General features: G+C 49.2%; 1 protein-coding gene across 19 annotated transcripts in view; it reads right to left on the reverse strand.

The window, feature by feature from the left end:
- The window catches only part of ZNF618 (zinc finger protein 618), a 184,696-nt gene that overhangs the window by 25,816 nt on the left and 145,180 nt on the right, over window positions 1-13,700 (reverse strand). For 8 of the 19 annotated variants that reach the window (XM_067743574.1, XM_067743560.1, XM_067743562.1 and 5 more), the window contains 3 exons: window positions 13,485-13,544; window positions 12,854-12,943; window positions 3,035-3,274 (listed from right to left, as the gene is read on the reverse strand). In XM_067743574.1, the coding sequence (XP_067599675.1) occupies window positions 3,035-3,274; window positions 12,854-12,943; window positions 13,485-13,544 (390 nt within the window). The remainder of the gene's footprint in view (window positions 1-3,034; window positions 3,275-12,853; window positions 12,944-13,484; window positions 13,545-13,700) is intronic. The other 11 variants (XM_067743575.1, XM_067743571.1, XM_067743569.1 and 8 more) reach the window with 3 other exon arrangements.

A 13,700-nucleotide genomic window follows, 5' to 3' on the forward strand; every position in this document is an offset into this window, starting at 1 on the left:
GCTCCCTGAGTGATTCTGGGGTGTCTCCACTGACGTGCCTTCCTGAGTGGCTCGCCTTCTCCCAGAACTCTCTGTAAATGCCGGAGTCAGAGAAAGGGTCCAACCAGGTGGGAGACACCCACGTTCTGTCTCGAACGTCTGAGCCAGAAGGTGACGGCTTTTCCAAGCTGCTCAGTGGGGATGCTGGATGTGCCAGGATATAAAGGCTTCTGGGAACAAGTCAATCTGGGATGAGCAGCTGACCCAGCAGCCTTTCTTAAGGAGAAACAGCTTGCACGAGGATATCAAAGGCTCTGAGAAGTTCGACCGGAGAGAGACCCATCTAGCTTCACTGAACCCAACCTTCCCAAATATAATCGGCCACTGAAGCCCATTTAAAAATATGAGATTCCTTAACATCCTTCGAAAATGGTGATTCTGGGAAATGCCATTGTCACCCAGGCCACCCTACGCCAGGAGGGCAAGCGCTCATACTATGGGAGCCGAGGTTCCAGACGATCACTGGGGTGATGGGAAAGGAAGCCCCAGGTGGCTCCTATAGGCCCTGCTCAATTCCCCCGCCCCGACTCTGACAGTGCCTCCTGAGGCAGCCTCCGTTTTGCAGAGGCTGTTGACAACATCACACACAAGACCCTCTCTTCTAACTGTGTCTGTACAATGCCTGGACTGAGAGCTACACACTTGCCCACTTCAAGATACCATCTGTAAATCGGCAAAGAAAGCCCCTCAATTCTCTACCTAGGAAAAACGGGGGGACTCTTATTTACGAAGCACCTGCTATGGGCCAGGCACTGGTCCAGATGCTTTACATCCACATAATCCTCCAATCGCCCTATGAGGTCCACGCTGTCATGCCCATCTTATAGGTGAAAACCCAGAGAGAGTGAGGTTGTCAAGTTCCTGGGCCTGACCAAGCTCCTAACCCTTTAAGATGGCAGAATAAGGAGGTTTCATTCTTGGGACAGATGCTTCCTTTTTAAAAAGGGCTGGGGCAGGGAAGTGGTTCCTTCTGCCATCTTAAACCTCATGCATGCAGGGGACGGTTACCCATCTATGGAGGATTTTCGTGCAGCCTGACCAACACGTTGGTACAATTCAGCACAACTAAGGTTACAAACTCTTCTAATTAGCCTCCTATGGCTCAGCTGGTAAAGCAGATTGTGATCAGCTATCCCTGCTATAGGCACCTCTGGCTGAAAACCAGCGAGCGGCTCCACAGGGGACATCCCCGCGCAGGCGCGCGCGCGCGCGCGCACACACACACACACACACACACACACACACACACGCACGCACGGGAGCGGCTGCCTGTTCTAGCATGACGGGGGCAGTGATGACTTCCAGCTCCAACATGCAGGCTCCGGCTCACAACCTGGTGTCCCCTGACCTGCGCAGCTAGTAGTCCAGGTGTGACACCCATCACAAGTCTTCCAGGTCACAAAAAGGCGGCCAAAGGCAAGCCCCATCGCTTGTGATGCTTACTTGGTGACTCTGGGCTCTGAGAGCTGCCATAGACCACACAGGCCCTACAGGCAGTTCTCTGCAGAAACTGCAGATGCAAAAACTCCCAGCCACAAGGTCGAGAGTAAAATCAAGATCTGAAAGCCGTGATCCCATCATTTAGTTGAGCCAGTATCTACCACCAATAAGTCCGTGACGACCAGCCTGTTTAACTGATTTATACCTACTGTTGCCAAAAAACAATGGCTACTAGCTCTTCTCTACACAGTAGCTTAACACCATTACCTTCAAAGTTGATTAACTACTTACTCTCCTTTCGGGAGATCTAAGCACTTAAGCATAGCTTCAAATATTTTTAAGAACCACATCCTTGCTCCTGGTTAGCTTTCTGAACCAGAGGAAAGGCGAGCACCACTCACCACGTGGCTGTAATTGGTCCAGCCCCCTGGCTCATCTGAGTGAGTTCTCAGTTTGATCACTTGTATATTTTTAATGGATAACTTTGGGCCTCTTGAGGGTATCTGAAAGGCCCGTAGTCCCAGAATGACCAAGTCATCACTCTACCCCACATCCCACATATCTAGGGAGAAGGCCCAAGGCTCTTTCCATCCAGGTGTGAATCAGGATTCCTGATTAGCTGGTACTCCGCACACAGTGTGTCTTATCATTCCCCGATAACTGGTAAGAAATGGTTGGTGTGCACGTTTCACTGCCTGTTCGCCCTTCCAGAGGCTGAGCCCTTTCTGCGTAGACTCAGACAACACTGGAGTGGGCATCCGTTGGCTTCCCGCTGGGCTATGGCTCACGGAGGGGTTTCCTGAACAGTGAGGGAGAGGGAGGCCAAGAGAACAGAGCTCCCAGCCAAACACTCTTCTTCACGGAGAGCAGCTCTTCGTAGAAATGAGTTTTTAGACTGGGTTTTCTGAAAAATGGGGGATGCGAACTCATGCCAAGAGGGTCCAGGCAGGTGACGTAAATGGATGAACTGGGCTGGATGTGAGACAGACAACAGTGTGATCACAATGAGACATGGCACCTGCCACGTGGCCACTGTATTGGGGAGGCAGGAGGGAGTGGTGGGGACTGTGGAAAACCGGAGAGCACACGCTCTACTGAAGGAGGCAGCTGTGGCTCGGCCCCAAGGCAACTGCTACCCTGAGGAAAGTGGGCCCAGGACTGCCAGATCTGACTTTTCAATGTAAGCCAGAAATCAAAAGTTTCATATAAAAATCTCCTAATGCTCAAAGGTTGGCAATTAATTTGAAAGAATTTAAAACCCCTTAGGCCATGACTTGGGGAGAAAAACATTCTCCTACTTAAAAAAATTAGTTTGCAAACCATCTTGTACAACCCTCTGATTTAGGGTAAGAAAACCTAGACTCAGAGAGGCTAGGTGGCTTGCCGTGGTCACAGAGCCAGGCTGAGGCAGAGCCGGGACCCAGATTCGTCCCAGAGAGCTAGGGACCACCACCCTCGCTCTTGCAAGGGAACAATGACCCCGGGCACAGCTGTGGCAGGTGGGGAGAAGGGCGGGGAGTGGAGGAAGTGTGAGGGTAACATAGGCCATTGGTACCTGCAGTTGCCTTGCTTGCCGGAGATCCCGAATTTGGAGTGCGGAACGTCGGGGTTTGGGTGGCTGGAGGGGTGCGGTGTAAGAGGGTAGCGCATCGGACCACGGAGGCCGGAGCCTTTTTCCCCGACTGGTTCGTCTGGGTCTTCGCTGCCACGAAGCGTGGAGACGGGGAGACCTCTGGATGCGAACACTCAGACCCCGTGTCTGGATCGTCCGGTGGCTCCCACCCGGGGGCAGTACCTGAGAGGGTCACGCTCTCAGTTGCCGAGGGAGCTTGGAGCCGACCAAGTACCCCTACGCTCGAGGACCAAAACTTCTTGGTCCACAGAGAGCAAGGGCTCTGGCTCCCACCTGGAGCCTGAGAAAGTCTGGGAGTCTAGAACCTTCCCCAGCTTCTCCTCGAGGGAAGCCTGATCGCCAGCTCACACTCAGCATTACTTGGAGGCCACTGACCAGCCCACTGGCTGGGTCACCCATAACCCTTGACCAACCCAGGCTCTGCGTGTCTAAGAACTCGGCCTGTGACCCATGCTTGGGGCACTTGAATTAGTCAACCCAGGCTCAAATGCATTTTCTAAAATGCTGACTCCTGAGCCTCTTTTCCCTCCAAGGCAGGCTGGCTCAGCAGTAATGATAGACGACAGAGAGGCAGAGACGTGCAGGGTTGATTGACGGGAGAGGGGAAGAGCAGAGGGCCCAATGTCGCCCCACGGTTTTACGGGAAGGGGCTCGTGGAACTCCTGGGCACTGCCTGGGATTGACAATCTCAGGGGACAGTGCTCGACCCAACAGCTGACGCTTTATTAGAAATCAGTGCAGCAGCTCCCTGGTGGGGTTAGGGGCAGCCTGTGTCACCATTTCCCACACCTCCTGCCTCCCCTGCCCGCCTTCTCTGCAGAAACTGGAGTTACTGAGAACAGGGGTGGGGGGCCCTGACCCTCAGCGGGTCTCCAGCTCGGCTGGTATCAGGTGGCAGCCTCCTGCACGCTGCCCGGAGACGTAGTTACCGGGGTGGCAAGCCCCTGAATGTGGCCACAGTGCCACCTTCCAACCGAAAGGGGAGACAGTGGTTTCACTCAACTGCAACTCTTCCCGGAGGGCAAGAGTGGACCAGACGGCAAGAGAAGGGACCCCTCCGGGGCTGACTGGGGGCTCACGGAAGCCACCGGCACTGGGAACATCTCAAGGGCACCACCTTGCCGCAGGGCCTGGCCGGAGCCTGGGAAGGACGCTGCCCTGCTGCCTGCCTCAGGGGCAGAGGAGAGACCTTCTTACACCCCTGCTCCCAGGGCAGTGTCCATCCTGGGCACCAGACGCTGCGCCCACGGCTCTCATAGCCAAAATAGACGGGTGCTCCCTGACCCTCCACCTCTGCCCACTCCTGGCCGGAGGAAGCCCAGGCCCAGAGTCGCAGGAGTCAGGGCCTTGTTCAAGGTCACACGGGACCCGAGGCCCTGAGGTGAGCTCAGAGGACTCAGGCTGGCCCTCCTTGTCCCTCTGGGGAGGTCACTGCCTTTCCACCTCAGTAGCAGCCAGATGCCAGGAGCTGGGGATGGGGCGTCCTTTGGTCGTGGCCCCGTAAGCAAGCCCTCACCTGCCCCCCCCCAAGCCCCAGGAGGAATCCCCCAGGCTCAGTCTGTGGAGAACACAGGTGTTCCCCGCCACTCCTCTTCCCCGCCACCCCACTCTCCAGATTCTCACTTTCTCAATCAGGAACTGGAGACGGGTGGGTGGGGAAGGATACTTACATATGTCCCCCTTTCTCCCTCCCTCCCTTTCAGAGTGAAAGACCTTGAAGGTCCCGAGTTCAACCGGAAGGGTGGCTCATCTCACAGTTCTCAATTGTTTTTTTCTTAGCCACGGGATAAACCTACACATCAAACTCTGAGGGAGGCGTCCAGCGTCCCACCTCTGATTTCTCCCGTCTCCCTGAAGTGCAGTTTGGGGACCACAGCTTGTGGTTCGCTGTTTAACGGAAGCAGCCCTGAGTGTGCGGTGAGCCTGACCCACCTCTGAATCTCGTCTGTCACCTCCGGCTTCTGTGGTCTTGGACCCTTTACTTCCCCTCTTGGCCTCACTTTTCCCACCTCACCTCCACTGATGAGAGCAGGACACCCATCTCTGCACTACCAACCTCACGGGGATTTTGTGAGAATCCACACAGGTCACGGAAGCACCTTGAACCGTAAACTACTCTTCAGACGTAAACAGTTATTAATGGTATTTTTTAGGAATAAGGAAACCAAGGCCCAGAATGGTTAATAAGTTTACAGCCACACAGAAAGTTAGTGCCAGGATGGGACGGGGGCTCAAGCCTGCCAGCTTCTCATGGAGGTTTTTGCACAGGCCATGTGGTCCCCTTAGGCACTAACACACCCCCGGGCACCTGGGCACAAGGGACAGAGAATTTCTGAGCAATAAACAGAGCGTGTTGCTTCCCCTCTTAGGCCTTGTCTCCACCCGCAGAATGGTTTCTAGGAGACCCTCTGGACCAGATCTTTTCATGGTCTGCGAGCCTGCTGTCAAAATCCTGGCGTTCCGTGTGGGAGAGCCCCTCCTTCCCCGTGGCAGGGAGCTCAGGACACCCAAAAGCACATGATACAGTAAACCCTTGCCTGGGGCCTGCCCACTTCTTGCCCTCTCAGTCAACCCCTCTCTCTTCCAAGTTTCATGGCCTTTGCTCATGGTATCCCCTCTGCCTGGAATGTTCTTCCCTCCAGTTTCTGCCTGGATTACTACTGCTGGTCCTACATACCTCCACCTAAACATCACTTCCTCCGGAAGCCCTCCCTGATACCCCACCTGGTCATTTATCTTCCAGTTGCCTCCCTTGTTCCCTTCCAAGATCTGACTGCCACCAATGATGACCCATGGTGTGATCTTTGATCAATGTCTCTTTCCCCATTACCCTGTATGTTCCGTGGGGGTAGGGACTCTGCCACTTTGGTCCAACCACGCACTCAGTGCCTGGCACATTCCCTAACACACAGGAAGTGCTCAACAGATACTGTGGAACCAGGAATCAAAGCACGAATGGATCAGAAGCACTTAAACAGAGCACATTAAAGATGGGATGCCCAAGAGAGGGCGAAAGAAGCTTCTCACATGTTATCCTCCCACTGGTACCAAGGGTATAAGGCAGCTAGGGACAAAGAGGCTCAGAGAGGTACAGGCACCATGCCAGGGTCACAGAGGAGATCAGTGCCGAGCCAAGATAAACTTCCCAGGCTCCTAACTCATTTCACTCAACCTTTTGCTCCATCTGTTGACTTTCTCACATGGAATGTTATCAGGCTGATATTCCTACCTGGGCTCTCACTGAGAAAGGAAGAAAGCAATTCAGACTGGCAGACTGGCCTAGTAAGAAAGGTATGAGATATTTACACATAAGAGATATTAAAAATAAGACAGCACGCGGTCTCTTCTTTCTGTAAAGCTGAAAATTTAACTGGAACAGAAATTCAGAGACTATAAGGATTCAAGAAAGGTAACCATGCAGCGGAGAGGCAGGGAAGACCAGAGGATTTCCCTGAAACCTTTAACGCAGTAGAGGGGAGTGGAAACGCATTGGAGGCAAAAGGGAATAGGGTGCTCAAAGGCTAGAGGAGGGAATGCAAGGGAGAGGTGATGCAAGAGGAATCTAATTTGGGAACCACTGCTCACAGATTTTCATCTTAGAAAGAGAACTGGAGACCTTACACTTCTGGCCATGATGGTATGCATACCTGGTACAGGACTAGCCCTCCTCCAGATTCAACTGTAAAGCTGGACAAAATGCATGGAACAAGAATTTTCAGATTCTGAATGTAGATGGTGCAAGACTGTGATTCGTGAAAGAAGACCTGCTGTGAGCCCCAGGATCACCCCAGCTCTCTGCTAGGACAGACCCTCTGGACCACAGCACAGAGGTAGAGCTCGAAGGACGCACTGCAATCTCACTGATCTGAGAGACAGTGATCAGAGTTCAGGGCTTCTGAGGCAGCTGGAATTGACAGGGAAGAATAACAAAGAGGAGGCAATTGTGCAAAAAAACAGCTCCAGAAACGGGCAGAGGGGCCCCTTGAAGTCTCTGGCTGAACACCAAACTGTATTTGTACAGCGGGAGCCTCTGCAAAGACTGGCAACCAACAGCTGCTTGGGGGGGGGCGGGGGGGCGTGGGGAGCTGACTGAAGATTCAGAGGTGGCAAAAGGCAAGGAGATGTCTGAGTTCCACCTGCCAGAGGAGAGATCTTGCTGAATACCTCCAGCATTCAGTTGAGACCCAGAAAAGCCATGCCTCAGAAGGATTACTCTAACCCTAGAATAAGGACTGCTCTGGAACTGCCCTAACACAGCTTTAAAACAAGGCTTTGAAGTATCGAGTTGATCTGTAAGTAGATGAACTGCCTGCCAGAAGCCAGAACAAAATTCAACACTTTTTAGAAGAAGACAACAAAATCCACACATTCAGCAACATAGCATATGCATCCACAATGTTCAGCACAGAATAAAAATTTATTTGTTAGGGGAAGTGGGAAAATGTGAGGAATAATCAAGAGAAAAAAGATCAACAGGAACATAAAGAAATGACAGGGATGATGGCGTTAGCAGCCAAGGACCTTAACACGGCTATTATAAATATGTGCAAACACTTAAAGGATAATATGAATATAATGAAAGAAACAATGTAAAAAGGAACCAAGTGGAAATTACAGAGACGAAAAATACGATAGCTGAAGTGTAAAATTCACTTGATGGACATTTCTAATGAAACAAGTAAGACCGTAGAAGAAAAGATCAGTAAACCTGTACATAGGACACTAGAAATTATCCAAATTGAAACACAGAGGGAAAACAAGGCTGGAAAACCGAACAGAGCTTCAACTGATGATCTGTAAACATCATAAAACAATCTAATATACATGCAATTAAAGTCTCAACAGGAGAAGGAAGAGATTGGGGAAGAAAAATATTTGCAGAAATACTGGCTGAAAAATTTCCAAATCTGAGGAAAAATATAAACCCACTGATCTAAGAAGCTCAGTGAACCCCAAACAGGATAAACACGAGGAAAACTATACATCGTAATCAAATTGCTGAAAATTAGTAATATAGAGAAATATTTAAAAGCATTCAGAGAAAAGAGACCCATTAAATACAGAATAACAATCAGAATGATCTCTGAATTCTAATCAGAAACAACATAAGCCAGAAGATAAAGGAATGACATTTTTAAAATGCTGAAAGAAAAATATCTCAACCTAGAATTTCATATCCAAAGAAAATATCCTTCAAAAGAAAAGGTGAAATAAAAACACTTTCAATTAAGAGAATCTTTCATCAACAGACCTACAGTATAAGAAATGTTGGGCTCCCCTGGTGACGCAGTGGTTGAGAGTCCGCCTGACGAGGCAGGGGACGCAGGTTCGTGCCCCGGTCCGGGAGGATCCCACATGCCGCGAAGCGGCTGGGCCCGTGAGCCATGGCCGCTGAGCCTGCGCATCCGGAGCCTGTGCTCCGCAACAGGAGAGGCCACAACAGTGAGAGGCCCACGTACCGCAAAAAAAAAAAACAAAAAAAAAACCATGTAATTTACCACATTATCAGAATAAAAGATAAGAATCATAGGATCATCTCAACAGATGCAGAAAAAACACCTAACACCAATTTCTGATAAAAACTTTCAGTAAATTAGAAATAGAAGGTAACTTCCTCAACTGACAAAGGGGCATCTATGAAAACCTATTTTAGCTAACATAATACTTAATGATGGAAATGATCATACTTAACGATGAAAAACTGAACCCTATGATTGGGAACTAGGCAGAGATATCCACACATTTCATTTATTCAGCATTGAACTGGAGGGTCCTAATCAGCATAATGGGGAAGAAAGAGAATAATAAAAGGAATACAGATTAGAAAAAAAGAAGTAAGGCTGTCTTTATTAGCAGATGACATCAGTACGTACAAGAAAAATTCAGATAAATTTAGAAAAAAGCTAATAGAACTAATAAGTGAATTTAACAAAGTTGCAGGATACAAATTCAATATATACAAAAATCATAGCAACAAAAACTGGAAAATAAAAAAATCAGAGTAGCATCAAAAAACTCCATAAAATACTTAGATATAATTTAATGAAATATGTAAAAGACCTCTGCTCTGAAAATACAAACTATTGCTGAGAGAAATTTAAATAGACCTAAACCAATGGAGAGATATACTATGTTCATGAAGTGGAAGATTGACTATTATTATGATGTCTATTCTCCCCAGATTGGTCGATAGATTCAGTGTAATCCTAAACAAAATCCCAGTTGGATTTTTTTGTAGCAATGGGCAATAAGACTAACATTTATATTGCAAGGCAAAGTTCTTTGTTTTAAGAAAAATATTCTTAAAAATACACAAGGTTGAAAAACTGAGAGTACCTGATTTAAGACTTACAGTAAATAAGACCATGTTGGCACCAACACAGGCAAATAGATCAGTGGAACAGAAATAAACTCACACGTACTTACGCATTCAACTGATTTTCAACAAAGGTCTCAATGCAATGTCATGGAAAAAGGACAATCTTTTCAACAAATGGTGTTGGAACAACCAGTCATATGGAATAAAGTTAATCTCAAATCATACCTCTCATCATTCACAAAAATTAACTTAAAATGGATCAGAGACTTAAATGTAAAAGCTGAAAGTACAAAGATTCTAAAAGATAATAAAGAAGAATATCTTCACCACCTTGAGGTAGGCAAGGATATCCTGAGTAGAACTGAGAAAACACTAACCATAAAAAAACTGATAAATTAGACTTCATTAAAATGAAAAACTGCTCATCAAAAGATACTATATGAAAATCAACAGTCACACCAAAGACTGAGAGAAAATGTCCACAAAATATATATTTGATAAAGACCCTGGATCTGGAGTATATAAAGAACTCCTCCAATTTAACAATAAAAAGACAAACAACCCAACCCAAAAAAATGGGCAGAAGACTTAAACAGTTTCCAAAGTAAAATATACGAATGGTTAATAAGCAAATGAAAAAGTGCTCAACATCATTAGTCATCAGGAAAATACAAATTAACACCACAATGAAATACCACTACACACTCACCAGAGTGGCTTCCTACCACCAAATTGTTGGCAAGAATTTGGAGCAAGTGCAACTCCCATCTGTGGCTGGTGGGAGTGAAAGGCGCTAGTGAAAGGCGCATTTCCCAGTCATCTTGGGAAATGGTTTGTCAGTTCTTAAAAAGGTAAACATACTCTCCCCTATGACCTATCAATTCTACTCCCTGGAATTTATCCAAGAGAAATGAACACAGAAAGCCTAGTACAAGCATTTTCAATAGCAGCTTTATTCATAATAGCCTAAAACTGGAAACAATTCAAATGAACAAGCCAGTGGCTCAACAAACTGTGGTACTTACACACAACAGAATATTGCTCAGCAGTAAAAAAAAAAGAATGAACTGATATATACAACATGTATGAATCTTAAAAACATTTTGCTAAGTGAAAGCAGTCAGACCCCAAAGAGTACATATTATATGACTCCATTTCGTTAGACCTCCTTCCAGTCAGCCTACGTCTCTCTGGATGCTCTCAGGAGACCCAGGATTTCTCAAGGCCTGGCCCTGAGTACCACTTGATGAAGCCATCAAGTCCAGCCTCCAATCCCACACAGAACCCATGGACATACAAATATCTAGATCCAAAGGCCACTGGAGGGGCTATTTCTTGGTCAGCTTTGGAGAATCAATCCTGTTGCATCTAACCTAAATCTCTCTCTGTAATTTTAAACACAGATGATCATAGAGTCCCTAGACTTCACTAATAAAGAAGAGATGCACTCAACAAACAGATGCAGAAAGACAAAGAGAGTTCACGATAGAGAGAACAAGAAAATGAGGAACAGAGAAAGAGTAGACAGCCTTTCAGGAGAGAAGTACCTGGATGTTAGGGAAGTAATCAGGGTACAAACGAAGCACCCCTTCCTGCTGTACCATCTGACATGTGATGCAGGAGAACTTCATGGTTAAGAGTATGGGCCTGGAGGGTGCCTGTCAGGGTTCAAGCCAAGCTCCTCCTCTTATTAACTCCATGACCTTATTCAACTTGTTCCAGCAAGAGCCATTTGGGGAAAGAGCAGAAACAGCACTGAAGGTTTTCTCCAAAGGCTGAAACCAAGTTGCAGGATGGCTTTGTAACTAACACCTGCGTAGCATCCCCTCTGGGCACCAGGCAGCGGGGCAGCTGCTGCTTCCCCGGAGAGCACAGGTAAGCAGGTACCCACAAACAATTGCCCCTGTCCGTGCCCATGGAGAGCGGGATCCCCAGAGGGGTCTGAGCCACGGAGCTCAAGCCACAGCCCTGATGCTTCAGCACCAGCACCGTGAGTGGGTCAAATGGATGGGTCAGTGCCCACCCAGTGTAAGCTGTGGCCTCTCTCCCCCACACAGGACCTGGCCGTGTGGTGGGCAATAAATAACCCATACATGCTTAGCACGGGTGGCAGGAGAGGCTCCTGTAATCGCGCCACTGCAGATGCCTGCCTGAGGGTCTCCTTATACTGGAGATGACTGGAATCCAGACCCCTGGGCTGAAAAGACCTCGAGAGCTCCCACAGGTGGGAAACCTGAGCCCAGAGAAGGGAAGTGACAGGTCCAAGGTTACCCAGCAGTCAGGGGCCGAGCAGTATGAGAACCTTAGCCCAGTATTCCACCTAAGGATGGGTGCTCCCCATCTGAGGGAGACCCCTCAGTCCTGCCGCTCTGCGCAGCAGGCAGGACTTCCTGGGGAAGCTACCTCCTCCACCGCCTGAGCTCTGGACACCCCTCCCTGCCCACCTGAAAGCCCTCAGGGGCCCAGGGGCCTGTGCTGCTACTGCCAGTGCTCCAGGAGGGTTGGGCCCTCTAGGCACCTTGCACCCTGATGACCTTGCATAATCCCTTCCCCTCCCTGAACCTAAACCTTCCCATCCACAGACTGTGGAGTGGGATCCCCATAGCTCTTTTGTGAAAAACAAAAGCAGGGATACTCCCAAATACCTCTTAAACACCCCGCCCTACTGCCCTGCAATGTGGTTAAGCCCCGCCCTGTCTGAACTTTGGCTGAGGACTGAGGGCCCTCTTAGCTCATATACTTGGGGATCTAAGGATACAGACCCCTCTGACATCCAAAAGGGAAGCTGGGAAATCAGCCGCATGGGGAGAATGGAAGGCCAGGATGTCCCTGTGGGAAGGATCCTTAGAACCCTTTCCCTCCCAGGCCAGGGGAGGAGGGAGAGATTGGGGCCTGCCCAAGGCCACACACATGCCTGTGACTCCACTGGGACTAATACCCGGGGCTTCTGAGGCCAGCCTGGCACTCCTTCTGACTTCTTACCCTTTCTACCTCCAAGGGCAAAGCTGCCTTGTCTAAGTGACCATCCTCTAGCCTGGGTTAGGCCCTGCACTGGTTCAGACTGAAGCTGCATTACATGGTGCTGCCTTTGGGGGTAGCGACTCAGGAACCACTTGATTTGGAGGTGCTTGGAAGAGGTGAGGACAAGCCTGCTGAACGACTTGGGTGAATGATGCCCACCCTTCCTAACCCCAAATCCACATGGGCCCAGGCCTCTGAGACCGCCAGGGGAGGACTCAGACTTTCCTGGCTTAAGGGTGGGGCTTTCCCTGCTCCTGCAGTCAGGTGGCCCCAGGTCAGACTTGGACACCTAGAGGCTGACCCAGAACAAGTTCACCTTTGCTTTCACCCTCCCCTGGCAAAACTCCAGAGCCTCAGCCTATGGCTGGCCCACCCTTCCCCCAACCAGAGAAGGTACTCACTGATGGGGGCGTGTAAGGCCACGTGCTCCTGGTAGGGCGTGTAGTACTTGTACTGCTTTCCGCAGAATTCACAGGTATAATTGCCGGTTTCTGTCCAAGGAGAGGAGAGTGTGGGAATGGGTGCCTGTTCCCATCCAGAAGTAGCAGCTTGCTCCCTCCCCACAAACCCCTCCTCATTCTGGGACCACCAACTAGAATCAGGAGCCCCCTTGAGTCAGACCGCCAGGGTTCAAATCCCAGCTCCTCTATTTCAAGCTGTGTGACTTTAGGCAAATCTAATAACCTCTCCGTGCCTCAGTTTTCCTATCTGTAAAATGGGGCAATGATAGGACCACCTTATAGGATTGCTGTGAGGATTAAATTTGTATGTCACATGCTTAGAACAGTACCTGGCACACGCTGTCCTCCTCCATCGCTCCACCCCCAGGCCCCGGTGCTCAGGAAATGGGTGGTGTCCTGAGTTGACCTCCAGTGCCAACCTCTTTATCAGCCCCTTTTCAAGCCTTGCCCTCTGCAATGGCCACATGTGGGTCACCTTGTCTCCAGGGTCTTCCCTGCCCCCAAACGCCCCCCACCCCCTGGCAGAAGGGGCCACGTCTTCCTCTTGGGTCCCACCGGACTTCATCTTTACCTCTCTTTTGGCACTGCCTAACTTCTTTCTTCTTAAAAATTTCTGATGTAATATTGTTCACTGGGGGAAAATTATAAAATACTGATAAATACAAATACAAAATTTTAAATATAAGAGAAACTTCAATCATCTATAATCCCCAAAAAAGAGTAGCAGCTACCCCACAGGGTGGAGCATTCACCTGGCCACTTGCCCCAGACCCCACCCGGCACTCCC

The sequence above is a fragment of the Pseudorca crassidens genome, chromosome 7 (assembly GCF_039906515.1).
Source record: "Pseudorca crassidens isolate mPseCra1 chromosome 7, mPseCra1.hap1, whole genome shotgun sequence".
NCBI lineage: Eukaryota > Metazoa > Chordata > Mammalia > Artiodactyla > Delphinidae > Pseudorca > Pseudorca crassidens.